This window comes from Cebidichthys violaceus, unplaced genomic scaffold, assembly GCF_023349555.1.
Source record: "Cebidichthys violaceus isolate CVI_PGR_0920_01 unplaced genomic scaffold, fCebVio1.0.p SCAF_19, whole genome shotgun sequence".
Classification (NCBI taxonomy): Eukaryota; Metazoa; Chordata; class Actinopteri; order Perciformes; family Stichaeidae; genus Cebidichthys; species Cebidichthys violaceus.
This window is the reverse complement of record NW_027176361.1, coordinates 9,873,004-9,890,169: the sequence shown is the minus strand read 5'-3', so window position 1 is coordinate 9,890,169 and position 17,166 is coordinate 9,873,004. Positions and strand designations below refer to the sequence as shown.

The 17,166-nt window shown below is 43.4% G+C and overlaps 2 protein-coding genes and 1 long non-coding RNA gene across 3 annotated transcripts; 1 reads left to right on the top strand and 2 right to left on the bottom strand.

Moving 5' to 3' along the window:
• Positions 1-324: 324 nt before the first annotated feature.
• Positions 325-1,069, bottom strand: LOC137874949 (uncharacterized). Its single transcript, XR_011103358.1, has 2 exons — positions 886-1,069; positions 325-544 (listed from the first exon to the last, which is right to left on the bottom strand). It is a non-coding gene; the product is annotated as an uncharacterized lncRNA (long non-coding RNA).
• A 1,320-nt stretch (positions 1,070-2,389) lies between these two features.
• LOC137874842 (uncharacterized) lies at positions 2,390-3,726 on the top strand. Its single transcript, XM_068713810.1, has 3 exons — positions 2,390-2,420; positions 2,522-2,887; positions 3,275-3,726. The coding sequence occupies exons 1-3, from the start codon at positions 2,390-2,392 to the stop codon at positions 3,724-3,726; spliced, it is 849 nt and encodes a 282-aa protein (XP_068569911.1).
• Positions 3,727-4,874: 1,148 nt separating this feature from the next.
• On the bottom strand, positions 4,875-5,654 carry LOC137874840 (T cell receptor alpha chain MC.7.G5-like). The gene is made up of 2 exons (XM_068713809.1): positions 5,568-5,654; positions 4,875-5,452 (listed from the first exon to the last, which is right to left on the bottom strand). Exons 1-2 carry the CDS (start codon positions 5,620-5,622, stop codon positions 4,875-4,877), a joined length of 633 nt encoding a protein of 210 aa, XP_068569910.1. The 5' UTR covers positions 5,623-5,654.
• Between the last annotated feature and the right edge of the window lie 11,512 nt (positions 5,655-17,166).

Here is a 17,166-nt window from a genome sequence, read left to right as displayed (position 1 = left end):
TCAGACTTATCTTTCTTTCTCCACTATTTCTCACAAAAGTCTAAATGTTGCAGCTAATTTCATTTTGTTTTTAACTTCCCCTCATTGTTTCCACAGAGCTGTGACTTCACATGATTCTCACCTCAGTGGCTATCACACCACACTGTGCTGTCTCTTCCTGTCAAACGAGTGATGTTTACGTCCCTCCCTCCACAAACCCAGTCAGTGTCCTTTCTGACTCCTCCTCTATCACACATTAATCACACTCTTTTTTTCCTCTCACACAAAGTAACATGTATTGACCCTTTGACTGAGAGACAGAAAGAAACACGTACAAATACAGAATAATTATTCAGAATGTATTTGTTGCCACTGGCTCCTTCCACCAAATACCCACATTTGATTCATGTGACAAAGCATGAGTTCCAGTTGCCCCCTTAGTCTATCTGGTGGCAGCATACACAACATTTGGCTCCAGCTCTCCCTCACATGCAGGCCGGCGGCTTCTTTTTGGTTTCGCCTGGAAACTTAGACCTACGTAGTTCAGGTCATCTGAGCCCAGATCCTGTAAATCAGAGTCACACACTGTATCAAACACACACAAAAAAATCGTTCAATAAAGGAATCATTTAAAGTAATATGATTGTAAACTATAGTTTCGCTTTTTAAATGCTGAAACAAACCCAGCTGTGTTGCACAATTGAGATTAAAGCAAAGAAGAAATCAGTTTACTGATTGAAACTGAGGATGTTCAAACAACATGAGGCCACAGGCCACATTGTATGTCATTGACAGAACTACAATTGCTACAATCTACAATGGTTATATTTCAATTTTGACCGTCTTGTAACTGTTTGTTGTTCGTAACTGTATTCAACAACATGGCAGGAAAATCGTACTACTTACTAAGACTGCTGAAGGAAGCAAAGCTGTTATTAAGGTGAAGCTCTCAATTGTGCGTTTAACCTTGTCACAGCAAGTACCCATTACACCAAGGGTACCAAGGATCAGCATGATGGAGCCAGAGATGCAGCCGATTGCCACAATGCGTTGTGTCTGTCAAATTCAAGAAGTGGCCGACGGAGGCGTTGACAAGATGGGTAGAACGAACAGACACCGACGACATGTTAAGTACCCACAGCTGCTTTTATCAGTTCAGAGGAGCCACTGTTCATGTGCACACTACCATTCTCTCTCTCTTCTTGTGTCATCAGTTGACTCCTGCTCACCACATAAGTTCAACTTGTCCCCTCGAGGTGGCACTACAGGTCTCTGTCTACCAAGATGGCCTGCTCTTTCTTTCCCATCGAAGTAAACACTCTGAGCTCTATTTTTGAGCTTCACTTTGCAGAAAGACGTATGTGCAGATTTTGACACAAGAGGTTGTTTTCACATTCATCTGCTCTAGGAGTGAAGTTCCTTTGTGCTCACCTTAGATTTATTTTTGAATCTCATTTTACCACAGGAGGGCCTGACAGTCTCCCGGAATCAGACCCGGTGGCGCTGATGACGAGCACTAAGGATAACTTGTTGCTGATGGTCTCATTTACTTATAGAGGTCATATAGAAGCACCAGTATACAATTGAGACTGTTTCATAACCAGTTAAAATCTAAAGTCCTTACAGTAAGAAGTGTGCCCACAAGCAGGATTTTGTGACATCAAGACTAGTTTTTGGTTTTGTAGTGTGATGTGAAAACTTGAAACCTCCAGTGAACACACACTGAAATGTAAAACATCTGCATATTCATAGATTATGAGAGAAAAAAAGCACAACTATATCCATAGGTAATTGGACTTTTTTTTTTTTCAGAAATCCATATCAGAGTAAAATTTTTACAGTATGCGTCAAAACATTTCTGGAGGGGTTCTTTGAAAGTGTCCTGGAATGATAAAATAAATCTGTATTATATTAAGTATTATTATAAGTAATATAATTATATTTGGAGCAAATATACTGTTTTATGAAACCTCATAGCCACTTTATAAAACAGTTTAACTGTAAAAAAAAGAAGAAGGAAAAATCAAATCAAAAATTATATTTTTATACAAATGACACTATTCTCATAATAAGAAGAGATATCCTCAAATTATGCTTTTTTGGTGGGTCTCTCAAAGTGAAATATAACAAGAGAAAAAAACATTTTTTATTATATTATTGACAATATCATCAAGTGTGGCTTCAGAAGAAGTTATAATTTCTAATCTCACTTTCTGTAAACTGTCAAACCTGCGTTGAAGAGAAGCTTAGAACTGCATTTTACATGTTTTGCAATCCTAATATGTTCATTCATTTTCCACTGACGCTGTGTCACACAGTTTGACCCTCTTAGCAACCAATCAAACGTAACCCCATTCTAAGCTGGTTTCTGCTCTGTCGATCAAACCTTTTCGTTCTTGAGACCTCTGAGATGCACCTGTTTATGATCGTCTGTGGAGTCTGTGAGTCTCTTCGTATGAAATATTTTCAGTGTATGAGTGTTTAAGGCCAAAAATGAAATGTGAGTTTATGCTTCTATAACATTGTCTCTTTTTTGACCTAGTTCACCTGTCGGCAGGGATCCAGTCGGCAGCAGTGAAACAGGACTCTGGGGTTATATCTGCCAGCATCGGGGACAATGTGGTTTTACATTGTTTCTACAATACCCAGGTGGCAATGCACTTCTCCTGGTACCGACAAACCATAGGAAGTGGACCTGAGCTCCTGTCTAATTTTTACAAGTACGATGAACCATCCAAAGTCTTCCACTGGTTGGAGAAGAACCCTCGTTTCTCTGTGCAAAGGAAAGAAGGGACGAATCATTTAAACATCTCTGACGTCCGCTTATCAGATTCAGCCACATACTTCTGTGGAAGCACACACTCCAACATGGCGGAATTTGGAGACGGAGTCTTTCTAAGCGTCAAAGGTATCGTGCTGTTATTTCATTGACTTTTACTTTAGATAAAAGGCAGAGGTAGCAAATCATCTGATTTAAGTTTTTTTCAATCACCTCATGTGTTTGCTAAATTGTCACTGTTAATTTGTTTATAGTTGTTAAACAATCATATGTAACATATCATCATGTAACACTTGATATTTGTCTTTACAATCAACACTTGTCGAACCAAAATATGCTGTTCCTAAGAAGTTTTCATATATTTTCACGGAAAATAAACTGGATAAAAAAGAGGCTAATTCTCATATTAAACCCCTTTTTTTAAAAAGAAAAAAAAAGAAAAATGAAAGGCCCTACTTACACTTTATGTCTCCAAAAATGAAATACAAATAAAGCCTCATTTTCTGTGGATTGTAGGAGCCAACCTCAAAGGAATAGTCCAGTGGCCAGTGTCTGAGACCATCCAGCCAGGAGGCACTGTGACTTTCAACTGTACCATACACTCTGGGACCTGTGATGGAGAACACAGTGTTTACTGGTTCCGACACGGATCTCGCCAAGGCGTCCTTCAGACACGCGGGGATCAGTGTAAACATGTTTCCACACCACCGGGGTATCCTTCGCAGAGCTGCGTCTACCATTTGCAGAAGGTGAACCTGAGCTCCTCAGATGCTGGAACCTATTACTGTGCCGTGGCCTCCTGCGGGGAGGTGCTGTTCGGTAATGGAAGCGAGCTGCTCGTCAACGTGGATGGAAAAGACCAAATGGTACAGATGACGACCTTAGTCTGGCTCTCCATCATTAGAACTGTGATTCTCTTGTTCTTAGTAACTATTTGTCTCCTGGTTTACATCGGTAAGAGCTGGTGAAGTCTTAAATGCAGAGTTTAGCTCAAAATCTTTGTAAAATCTATTACATTACAGGCATTTAGCAGATGCTTTTATCCAAAGCGACTTACAATTCAATATCTATCTACACACGGTAGACGCAGCTACGGGAGCAATTTTGGGGTCAAGTGTCTTGCTCAAGGACACATTGACATGATGGGGATCGAACCGCCAACTCTCTGATTGTAAGGCGGCCCTGCTCTCCACTTAGCCACGGTCACCCCGTATGCTATCACTAGCTTTTTTACACACATTTTGTTGTTTGATTGTATTACAATTTTCTAAATAAAACAACTTTGACAAAGCTACTGTTTGTAGATGGAGATTATGCATCTTTGTGTCTGTCTGTCCACAGCTCATTTTTTTATACTGCTCAACCCACCAGCCTAATATTTGTCGTGCTCATTTATGACTGAATGCTCATCGACCTTGTGTGGTTGAGGTGATTCACACTTTTTGAAAATTGACTACTGCTGACTCCTCCCTACTTTTCTTATGACGTTACTTTTCTTATTATGTCGGTAGGAGGAGAGCTAGTTAGCTGTTAGCAGCTGGTTGGAATTCTACGGTGTGTTTGGCTAACAGAGCTAACAGATGATGGAACTTAAACAGTCAGCATGAGGCGTTACACAGTGAACTGCAAATTAGCTGCACAGACCCAGCAGTGAAAATCCTTTGAATCTATTGTCTTATTAACCCTTAAACTTTGTTCAGGTTTTTCTAACCACAGCGCAACATAACCTGTGTGTTTTTTACCCACAACCGGTGTGTGTGGTTAAACACAGAGAAACACACTGTTGTGGAACATCACTGAACTAGTTTGATCACAAACATAAGTCCCTGTGATCCACTGAAAGTCTTAGTGGTGGAGCTACACAAAGTCACTTACAACAAAATGAGGACATCCTGCTTGAAAGCACCGGTACACAAACACAAGGAGAGCGCGGGGTCTTTAAGAGGCACTGGACTCTTTTATAGAGAATTTATAGAAATGTCTCATCTGACGACCACAACACTGTGAAAAGATACTGACTGTGAAAGGTGCGGCCTGTTTTCTGTGATGAAGCTGGAATGTCATTGAACATAAAACAAGAATAAAGTATACAGAATAATATTCTCACTGAGTGAATTTACATAATGACACACTCGTTGTGCACTTGCTTGCTTTTTCCGGGACTTTCACACAAACAAAATTTAAGGTACGACAAACGATAAGAAATGTGTTCTTTGAACCAGTAAACACTGTGTTGTCCATCACAGGTCCCAGTGTGAACTGTACAGTTCAGAGTCACAGAGCCTCCTGGTTGGATGGTCTCAGATGCAGACTGGTGGACCAAAGTTGGGACGTTCAAACCTGAACCCTTCACACTGACAGTAGCGCCGTCGCAAAATTTAAAGTCAATCAAATTAGTCCCAATGCAGTAATAAGTGGCTGAGTCTGAAATCTGCAGATCTGAAATCTTCATGTGACTTTCACCGCTTTCAGTATCCAGTGAGAAACGTGGATTGTTCTTAAATTCATTATGGAAGGTGCCATTATGGTTAAACCTATATAATGTAGACATCAGCTTTGGTTTCTGTCCCAGAGTTTGCTTATACCAGTAAAAAACCACCGCTGCATCATCACAGACGCACGGCAGAGTCACTTTTCCCCCCACATCATCCGATTGAAAATATAACAAGGATTGATTTAAAGTTGCCATAGCAGCTGAGGAGGCAAGCATATACACAAGTAATTAAATGCTAGTATGGAAAGATGCATGAAAACATGTCACAAGCAGACACAGTTTAAAGCAAACAGGCAATAACAAAACACAACTTACCCATATTCATCAAGAACATAAATGTGATATACAACGCCAAGTTTGGAGGCGTCATCGTGCTTCAAATGCTGTGATGAATGAAGTGGATCTCTGTATGTTCTTCCCTCCTCACAGAGAAGACTGTGTTTGATCAGCCAATCAGATTGGATGTCCTATTTTAGCAAACAGTGAACACATGTTTAGCGGCCCCTACTTCAGCTTTGTTGGTTCTTAACTTAAGAAGAGTCTCATCCAGTGGTGGCTGGTGGAACATTTTCTAGGTCGGGCCATCCAATCAATTTCAGTAAACATCCCAGTATGATTTAATGCAACAAAAAAGTAAAGTATTAAACACGCATTACTACTTTGTAGTTAAATATTTCACATTTATTCCAACACAAAAAAAAGCAGTAAATAACACTTTGATAAACACGTAAGGACATTGTATTTTTGTCACCCTCACAGGCAATTCAGTATAATATATATATATATACATATATATATATATATATATATATATATGTATATATATATATATATATATATATATCATATATATCATACAATAATATTCAGTATAATATAAAACACACACACACACACACACACACACACACACACACACACATATATATATATATATATATATATATATATTATAATATAATAGAACATGTTTATTTATTGAGATGACCCTATGGACCTTGTTATAGGAGGTAAATATCAGGAGAAGTAAACATGAAGTGTAATTAGGAATACTGATGTTAAATTAAGCTATGATGAGTTTTCACTGTTAATCTATCATCTCAATTAAATGTTGATGCCTCCATGATCAAGTTAAGCAGATGAGACTGAGGACAACTATGTAGAACAAAAGATGTTCACTTTTCCTAATATGGCTGCTTGACAGAGTTCTCCATGTGTGCCCAGGTGTTCTCATGTTTCCTTACTTCCTCATCCCTCACTCCCGTAACTGTCCATGCTGGATCTGTCCCCATTGTTTCAAAAAGCTAAATAAGTTATGAGCATGACTGCATTCATTTAGCCAAACCTGTCTGGTGTACACACTGTAAAAACTGTTGCCTAGATCTAACTCAAAAAAAAATAAGGCAACATTTTCCAACCACTTTTTATAAGTTTAGTGAATTCATTGGTATTTTGAGTAAGGAGAACTTAATAATATGCATTTCGATGTATGCAAAAATATTAAGTTGCGTTTGCAGAAAAAGCCAAGAAATTGAGTAAAATCAGTGTAAAAAACATCAGCATATTAAACACACTAGACTTAATTAAAATAAGTAACATTTAAATAATTTAAAAAATAATTTATGTACTCTATTTTTTCAATTTTGACCAATTCACCCTTTCTTTGTTTTGAAAATTGTAACTGCTTAAAAAATTAGTATAATAATAATAATAATAATAATAATAATAATAAAAAAATAAAGACATCAAATTCCAACATTTATTAAATCATTACCATATCCAAACAGTGGCAATGAGCTGGACAGTATGAACAGTCAAGAACATCCATATTTAGTGCATAGAAGAATGCATGACCTCAACTTTTTAAAGTCCTGCATACAACACCTTTACAGTACATTTTTTTTTTTTTTTTTTAAACCGTATACATATTAAAACGTTTTCACAAGCCATATCCAAACCGTGGCAATAAGCTGGACAGTATCAATATTTAGTGCATAAAATAATGCATGACCTCAGCTTCTCAAGTTTTGCTTAGTAGAACATTCGGAATACAGTTTCTTACAAAAGAAATTTCACATTAAGATTATCAGTACTTCTGTAACTATTCACAAGCAGAACACCTTCACAGTAGTGTCTTTTAGTGTGTATATTTTGAAACATTTTAACTTAAACAACACAGATCCCTCCTTCTGACCAGCTGGAGCTTCAAAGTGGGGAAATTTACTGTGTATAAAACATAAAAAAACAACAATTTACACTCCAGAAACTATGACCTGCAGATTCGTTTTTTTTTTACCGTGTACATATTATTAATAAAACATTTTAACACCTTCACAGCAATTTTTTTATAATCCGTGTACATAATATTAAAACATCTTCACAAGCCATATCCAAAAAGTGGCAATGAGCTGCACCATATAAACAGTCAAGAACATCTGTATTTAGTGCATAAAAGAATGCATGACCTCAGCTTATTAAGTGCTGCTTAGTAGAACATTCAGAGTACAGTTTTTTACTGTGTACATAATATTAAAGCATCTTAACTTTAACAACTCACAGACCCACCTTCTGACCAGTTGCAGCTTCACAGTGGGGCAATTTAGTGTGTATAAAACCTGAACAGGACAAACCATTACAACATTTTGAAGAATTCCACTCAATGTCCAATGTATAATGATCTTGAACAGACACAAGAAAACAGCTGTTCATAAGTGCAAGCTGACAGTCATGTCTGACTACTAGGCTAGAATCTTGTTTTTGAGAGTCATGAACTTGGGGGTTGGTTTTGGGCGCAGTGTCACAACTTCAGCCAGGCTTTAGTTTTTCATTTGTCTGTCTCCTGTTTTGCCACACTAACTCTCATGTCATTTCAGAATCTGCCACTCCCCCCCCCGCTCTGCACTAATTGCTGATTTCATTTCACCTGGCCTGCCCCACCTCCATACTCACCTGCTCCTCATCAGCAATCAGCCCCTCAGTGTATATGTACCGGCCCATTTCCCTCAGTTCTCTGCCAGATTGTCTAGTGTGTTTCCCTTGCTATCCAGCAACCTGTCATTCCGATTCTGATCCTGATTATCCGTGTATTGACCTGCCTTTTTGGACTTTGGACCTTCTCTTTTGCCTGCTCCCACTGGATTTGTTTGCCACGCGGGTTACTACCTGGTTTGACATCTGCTGGTTATTAAACCCGGTTTCTACACCTGAACTGTTTTCTGTGTCGTGCTATTGGGTTCTTGTCTGTCGTTTTGTGATACCTGACAGTACAATCTGGCCAAAAATGAACCCAGCCGACATGGAGAAAATAAGGCAGGAAATGGCAGCACAAGCTGCTGCCCTACACCATCATGAGAAGCAATTCACCGCTATGGCGACGGCTCTCCAGGAGACTTCTGCACGCCACAACCAACATTTGGAGGCTCTGAGCAATCAGCTTCAGCAGCTCATACAGCCCAGACAAACGCCAGCGGTTTCACCACCCACCAGTCCTTCTGTTCCCACTGTTCTGGGTCCAGAACCCCGCTTAAGTGCTCTGGAGCGCTTTTCTGGAGCTCCAGGTACCTGCCGCTCTTTTCTGACTTTGTGCAAATTGACTTTTGAACTTCAGCCTCTCACGTATCCCACTGAGAGGTCAAGAGTGGCTTTCATGATCACCCAGCTTACTGGGCGGGCTCGGGACTGGGGCACCGCTGAGTGGGAGAAGCAGTCGGCTTTCTGTTCTTCTGTGACTGCCTTCTCTGAGGGTCTTCGGAAGGTGTTCGATCACGCTACCCCTGGTTGAGAGGCTGCTCGTGGACTGTTAAACCTGGTTCAGGGGAACCGGAGAGTGACTGATTATTCCATTGAGTTCCGGACACTTGCTGCGGAGAGTGACTGGAACGCTTCCTCCCTGACTGACGCTTTCTACAACGGCCTTTCTGATGGCATCAAGGATGAGCTGGCGGCTCGGGATCCTCCGACTGATTTGGACACGCTCGTCGCCACGGCCATCCGCATTGACGGGCGTCTCCAAGAAAGGAGACGAGAGAGAGCGCTGATCAGTACTCCCCGGAGCCTTCCACGTCCTCCATCGTCGCCTCCCACTTCAATGTTTTCTCCTCCCACCGGTGCCTCTGGAGACCCGGTTGAACCCATGCAACTTGGCCGGACCAGGCTGTCAGCGGCTGAACGACAGCGGCGCCAAAGGGAGAACTGCTGCATGTACTGTGGGCAGGGAGGTCATTATGTGTCTTCCTGTCCAGTAAAAGACAGGGCTCACCAGGAATCCAGAGGGCGCTGGTGAGCCATATCATGAACTCTGAAATGCCCTCTCGTCCACTACTTCACGCCCAGCTCAACTGTAATGGACAATCACACGCTGTCTCTGTCCTCATTGACTCCGGGGCCGATGCCAACCTTCTGGATCGTGGTCTTGCCATGCAACTGGGTATTAACCAGGAACCCTTGGTCGAGCCTATCAAGGCGACTGCTCTGGATGGGCGCCTCCTCTGCACAGTAACCCACCGCACTGTTCCTCTTCATCTGGGCATATCTGGTAACCACACTGAATCACTTACCTTTCACCTGATAAATACTCCTCAGCACCCAATCATCCTGGGGTTTCCTTGGTTAATAAAACATAATCCACATATTGACTGGGGGACTGGTTCCATTCTACAATGGAGTGAACATTGTCATGCGGTCTGTCTGAAATCTGCTTTGCTACCTGCCTTCAACACCTCTTCCTCTAATGAGCTCCCAGATCTCTCAGGTGTCCCATCCGAGTACTATGACTTAAGGGAGGTGTTCAACAAAGTACGGGCCACATCGCTTCCCCCACACCGCCCGTACGATTGTGCCATTGACCTCCTCCCTGGCTCATCACCGCCAAGGGGGAGACTCTTTTCTCTGTCAGCCCCTGAAACCAAGGCCATGGACGACTACATTAACAACTCACTGGCAGCAGGCATCATCCGTCCCTCTTCATCCCCTGCTGGAGCCGGATTTTTCTTTGTGGATAAGAAGGACAAATCCCTCCGACCCTGCATCGATTACCGCGGTCTGAATGATGTCACCATTAAAAACCGGTACCCCCTCCCACTCATCTCTTCTGCATTTGAACTGTTACAAGGGTCTTCTGTGTTTACCAAGCTTGATCTCAGGAATGCCTATCACCTTGTTCGCATCCGGGAGGGGGATGAGTGGAAGACGGCGTTCAACACCCCTAGAGGCCACTATGAGTACCTGGTTATGCCTTTCGGACTCACTAATGCTCCTGCAATATTCCAAGCCTTAGTGAACGATGTGCTCCGGGATTTTCTCAATGTGTTTGTGTTTGTATATCTTGACGATATCCTCATCTTTTCAAAGACTGAACGGGAACATGTGCAGCATGTCCGCAGTGTTCTCCAGAGACTCCTAGAGAACCAGCTGTTTGTGAAAGTGGAGAAGTCTGAGTTCCATGCCACTGAGGTGTCGTTCCTGGGATACATCATTTCAGTTGGACGTATTCATATGGATCCCACCAAGGTTAAAGCGGTGGCGGATTGGCCGGTTCCCACCACTCGGAAGAAGCTTCAACAGTTCCTTGGGTTTGCCAATTTCTATCGTAGATTTATCCGCAACTATAGTTCTGTGGCAGCTCCCCTGACAGCCCTCACCTCCCAGAAGATAGCCTTCCAATGGTCCCCTGCTGCAGAAAGGAGGTTCAAGGAGTTAAAATCACGGTTCTCTTCTGCTCCCATTCTCATCTTTCCAGATCCTGAACACCAGTTTGTTGTGGAAGTGGATGCGTCAGACTCCGGGGTGGGGGCAGTCCTGTCTCAGCGGTCAGCTGAGGACCAAAAGTTACACCCATGTGCTTTTTTCTCCCGCAAGTTGTCCCCAGCAGAAAGGAATTACGACGTCGGAAACCGGGAGTTACTGGCTGTCAAACTGGCTCTCGAGGAGTGGAGGCACTGGTTGGAGGGGGCAAAGCATCCGTTTGTGGTGTGGACGGACCACAAAAACCTGGAGTACATCCGGTCAGCCAAACGGTTGAACTCCCGTCAGGCCAGATGGGCATTATTCTTTAATCGCTTTGATTTTACCCTGTCTTATCGCCCAGGTACAAGGAACGTCAAACCAGATGCCCTGTCCCGTCAGTTCCAGTCAGACAACTGTCCCACACAGCCTGAGAGTATCCTCCCCACTAAGGTGGTCATCGGTGCAGTTACCTGGGACATTGTGGACAAGGTAAAACAGTCCCAGGCCGACCACCCGGCTCCCAGTGCCTGCCCTGATGATCGTCTGTATGTGCCTGTGAGTCTCCGCTCTCAGGTCCTCCAGTGGGGACATTCTTCTCGCCTTGCCTGTCACCCAGGGGTTAGGCGCACCCTAGCTCTGCTAAAGCAACGTTTCTGGTGGGCTTCCATTGAAGAGGACACCAAGGAGTTTATCGCCGCTTGCCAGATTTGTGCTCAGCATAAGACTGCTCGCCATGCCCCTTCTGGTCTTCTTCAGCCACTGCCTATTCCTCATCGTCCATGGTCCCATGTCTCACTTGACTTTGTCACCGGACTGCCTCCCTCAGAGGGTAACACCACCATTCTGACTATTGTGGACAGATTTTCTAAGTCTGCTCAGTTTGTTCCGTTGCCAAAATTACCATCTGCCAAAGAAACAGCTGAACTTATGTTACATCATGTTTTCCGTCTGCACGGCCTCCCCTGTGATATTGTCTCAGACCGGGGGCCACAGTTCACTTCTCGTTTCTGGACAGAGTTTTGCCAGCTGTTGGGGGCCACGGTCAGCCTATCCTCTGGGTTCCATCCTCAATCCAACGGACGGACGGACAGACGGAACGGATGAACCAGGAAATGGAGACTGCCTTGCGTTGCATTGCATCCCAGACACCGACCTCCTGGTCCAAACAGCTTCTGTGGGTGGAGTATGCTCACAATACGCTTCCAAGCTCAGCAACAGGGCTTTCTCCTTTCCAGTGCTCTCGGGGATATCAACCTCCACTGTTCCCGGAGCAGGAGCGAGAGGCCAGGGTCCCATCTGTCCAGGCGTTCATCCAGCGCTGTCGGCGCACCTGGTGGCGGGCCCGTTCTGCTCTCCTGCGTTCGTCCAACCGGTACCAGAGAAATGCCAACCGCCGTCGGATCCCTGCACCCTGCTACACTCCTGGTCAGAAGGTTTGGCTGTCCACACATGACCTCCCACTCCGGGTAGAGTCTAGGAAGTTGGCCCCAAGGTTTGTGGGCCCGTTCTCCATCACTAAGGTCATCAACCCTGCTGCAGTCCGTCTCCGCCTTCCTCGCTCCATGAGAATTCATCCCACCTTTCATGTCTCCAAGATCAAACCCGTAAAGGAGAGCCAGCTCCAGCCCTCCTCCAGACCCCCGCCACCCCCCCGGCTCATTGACGGGGGTCCTGCTTACTCTGTCCATCGTCTCATCAAGTCACGACCGCGGGGAAGGGGTTTTCAATACCTGGTCGATTGGGAGGGTTATGGCCCTGAGGAGCGCTCATGGGTTCCAGCTCGTAACATCTTGGACCCTGACCTCATCTCAGCTTTCCATAGGGACCATCCTGACCAGCCCGGTGGGACGTCAGGAGCCGTCCCTAGAAGGGGAGGTTCTGTCACAACTTCAGCCAGGCTTTAGTTTTTCATTTGTCTGTCTCCTGTTTTGCCACACTAACTCTCATGTCATTTCAGAATCTGCCACTCCCCCCCGCTCTGCACTAATTGCTGATTTCATTTCACCTGGCCTGCCCCACCTCCATACTCACCTGCTCCTCATCAGCAATCAGCCCCTCAGTGTATATGTACCGGCCCATTTCCCTCAGTTCTCTGCCAGATTGTCTAGTGTGTTTCCCTTGCTATCCAGCAACCTGTCATTCCGATTCTGATCCTGATTATCCGTGTATTGACCTGCCTTTTTGGACTTTGGACCTTCTCTTTTGCCTGCTCCCACTGGATTTGTTTGCCACGCGGGTTACTACCTGGTTTGACATCTGCTGGTTATTAAACCCGGTTTCTACACCTGAACTGTTTTCTGTGTCGTGCTATTGGGTTCTTGTCTGTCGTTTTGTGATACCTGACACGCAGTGTGTCGAGTCCCACAAAAAGTCTTTGAAACACCTCAAATGTTTTGGAAAGTTTGGATGGATACTCAAGATTAAGCGCATATGTCATCCCAAGGAGTAGGCAGCATGCTTTGGCCAGGTTTCCAAGATGAGTAAGGACTGGTATTCCCTCAATGATGATTCCTACTGCATTTGGTTCACGACAGACGTAGATGCTCATTTTCTTCATTTTCAGGTCCTCATGGACAGTGGTCTCTGCAGTTCCCTTTGAGATACAAACACAGTAATTAAGAAAAAAGAATCTCATTTTATATATAATATAAGTTGTGTGATTTAATTCAGATAATGATTACTTTTGTGAAGACCATTTTGAAAACTTTTGAATTCTAATTTGAGATCTTTTATATTAGACTTAAGACAATAGATGCATTTCCAGCCACATGCTTTTTATTGGCATTTTCAATTTGCATCTAAAAAACCTGAGCAAACAGAAACAAGACAGAAAGGCATCCCTCTGTGGTGCTGTGCTAATCGGCTATCCTGCCAACTAGCTGCATGCTCCACCTCCACCTGACAACTGCTGGTTCAGTCAACAGTCAGTTAACATAAAAGTCAACCCAATTTAAGATTGTACATCAGGCTGATTCAAACCTGCTTTTAAACAATACTTACACAGTAGTCAGAGATTAGCTCTTGTCCACTCTCTCCCATGCACTCTATGAGGCATCTCAGAGTCACATCTCTCTTCTTCACTGCAGAGGCACTTGGGTCCTAGAGTAAACAGAAGAACAATAAATAAATTAATTTTGTTGGCAATTTTACTCCAAACCTGTGATACCATTATTCCTGTACGTCAGTAGTCATTTTTAACCTTTTAAACCACTTTTACCCCACCTGTATCAGTTCCATCAACAAGTTCTTGATGCGCTGACCAGTCCCTCCTCCTTTTGCACTGAAGAGCTCCAGGAGCTTTGGAGTGTACCTGTCCAGCTGGGACATAAATTTTGATTCCAGTGGAACAGCAGTGCACCTTCGGAACTCTTCATTAATCTGTAAGACAGCAAATGTTTGACTGTTACTTAAGATATTAAGGGCTTTAGTATATGTTTTCAGGCAAAAAGTGAGTCTAGTATTTTATGTCCGAGTCACACTGGAAAGTTGGTCAGGAAAAATAGAATGATAAATCATTTACCTGGAATGGTTCAAAGAGGGCAGGCCATCTTTCCTTAAATTCTGCCACCCCAGGAGACTTGGCAACCACTTCCTGTCTTCTCCAACTGTATGTTCTGGCCATCATATCATTTATGCTCTTGACACAGTCCTTTTTCTGACAGGCTGCAATGAGGTTAAGTCTCAGATTTTCAAGGGTGTCATCTGTTTCACCATGTGGATGTGAGGGCAGGTAATTCACTTCTGCCCTCTTTGGTTTCTTGACATTTTTAGCAGCTCTTCGCTCATCCTCTGACTTGTGAGTCAGTGAGTTTACCAGGAGTTCAGGACTTCCTAGTGCTTTCCGTTTTGTCCGGTAGTTTCCACATTTGTACTTTAGGCTTTGCTGCCACCCGTAAGTTCCATTAAAAGATCCAGGCTCCTTCAAGCAGGGATGCTTCTCCACTAGTGCCTGTGCCACCGCAGATCTCTGGGCATCATTTGGGTAAGCTGTGTAGGAAAACATGGCCTCAGCCAGGTGCTCCAGGATGTCTGATTTGACACATGGTGATGTCATTGGGGTGCCATCTCTTAAATAAATCTCATTTCCTTGTTTCAAAGCCAGTTTGGTGTTGTGTGAGAAAGTTGGAATGGGAAACACAGCAGGCCATGGGCTCTGCCTTTCAGAGGGGGAGGGACTCAGAATCACAGTATCTAGTGAGTCCCCAGAGAGACTCACAGATTCACATAAAGAGCTGACATCAGAAGCATCAGGGGTGCTTTCCTGGGGAACAAGTGTCAGCGTTAAGTGTAGGGGTACATACACAACTTTAAGTGTGTCTTTATCTTTCAGTTCATTTGTAGAGGTCAGGGTGAAGAAGTCATCAAATTCTTCATCTTTGTATTGAAGACTTATATCTGTGGCGATGGAAAAACTTTCTTTGACAGCTGCAACCAACTCGTCCACAGTTGAAGGTATTCCACTGCTGAGAGTTAGTTTCTTGACTTCATGATCAATGAGGACCCGGAATCTCACGGTTTGCTCCATTTCTAGGAAGACAGAAGATAGAGAGATATAATACAATGATCCTCAACACTGGAGACAGATGTGGCGCTTCAATGTCACCATTTGCTTTCCTGCAACAATATAGGCTGACAGAGGACAAACATCACTTAGGCTTTGTTGCTCAACAAGAGTTATCTGGTTTGTCTTCTCCAGATAATATCCACGATAGTGTTCATCATACCAGGCTTTCTGTGTTCTCACAATAAAATGCACTCCTTCCTCAACAAGTGCAATTTGAACAATCTCTGCAAAATCAGGAAGACCTGCAGTAGAACCATAGGCCACAATCATGCCTTTTGAGTACCTCGTTCCCTGATAGGTGACTGTGTCAGCCAGCTGAACTTGAGACTGAGAAGGAGATAGATGCCTAATTGACTCCTGAATATCTACATGCAGGACATCCACTGGAACTGTTGTTACTCTTACAACACTGAGAGCAGGCAAAACTGTTGTGGAATGCAAGTGGTGGCTTATCATAAGCTGGTGCTTCGTAGCCAGGGACTTGACTATGTTCTTAAAGTTGCCGGTATGTCTTACAATCCTTTTGAACTGGCTATGTTTCGCTTCGAACCGCATCGTCCAGAAAGCAATCAGAGGTCCAAAAGCTTTTATCAATTCAGGATAGTGTTCTAAAAAGTGGTGCTTCGGGATTAACCCTTCATTAGGGAATACTTCCTGGAATCTGTGTCGGTGTTCAGAAATTTTTGAGTCAAGATATGCAATGCTTTCCTCATTATGGACTGGAGCAACAACAAGCTCAATAAGGTCTTTTAAAGACATGAGCAGAAGCCAGGCTGGATCATTCAAAGGTATTCTGTGTCCAATAATGAATGGCAACAGTCGTATGAGGGCCCAATTTTCATGCGCGTTTCCTCCAATCCTTTTTCGTGAGGAGAAGGTTGCAGGCACTGGCTGAGGACAGTTAGTTTTGTCAGCTCATTTATATGGAAACTGTGAGATAGCACTGTTAAGTTCACTAAATGTGAAATATTTCTTAGAAATTAAAACACTGAAGAACAGACCCAGTTCCAAGGGAACAATCCCTTCAAAAATGTCGTGTAATATGTCAGGTGGGTAGCCAGTGACACAGTGGAAGTAGCTCAGATTTTCAGTCAATGGGCAAGCCTTTTTTACAACAAAACAGTGTGTCAAAGCAGGGTTTTCTTTGACAGTCAATACATAAGCGGCATGTGCTTCTTGGTTGCGAGCAGGAAATGCACCAGACCTCACCTCCTTTATTTGAAATTCTGATCGTTGTCCAAGACAAAATCTGCAAATGAATGGTCCAGAAAAATTTTCCACTAGTCCACAAATTGAGTGTGCCCCAAGATTGTCCGCAGCTACACAAAATACACTTCCTTTGACATTTTGTCCAACAGAGGAAATGTAGATGCCATCACGCTCCAAGACAGCAATGTCTTTTAACAAAGGGGCAAGCACTTCATCATAGCCAAATCTTTTGATGTCAACTGCTTTACATAAAAGGGCCAAGTATACAGAGCTGAGAGTGGATCGCGATGAGTGTGGAATGTTGCCAAACACCCAGTATACAGCTGTAATCTTGTGCTTCTTTCTTGATGTTCCGAGCGGATTGCAAATTTCAAAATCATCAACGTACAGTACAAGTGTAATTCTTAGTTCTTCAGA

Coding starts and splice junctions, on each gene's coding strand:
- LOC137874842 (XM_068713810.1), top strand. CDS start 2,390: ATGCACCTGTTTATGATCGTCTGTGGAGTCT. Junction 2,421..2,521: donor TATGATCGTCTGTGGAGTCT/GTGAGTCTCTTC, acceptor TTTTTGACCTAG/TTCACCTGTCGGCAGGGATC. Junction 2,888..3,274: donor AGTCTTTCTAAGCGTCAAAG/GTATCGTGCTGT, acceptor TGTGGATTGTAG/GAGCCAACCTCAAAGGAATA.
- LOC137874840 (XM_068713809.1), bottom strand. CDS start 5,622: ATGACGCCTCCAAACTTGGCGTTGTATATCACATTTATGTTCTTGATG. Junction 5,453..5,567: donor TATGTTCTTGATGAATATGG/GTAAGTTGTGTT, acceptor TTGCCTCCTCAG/CTGCTATGGCAACTTTAAAT.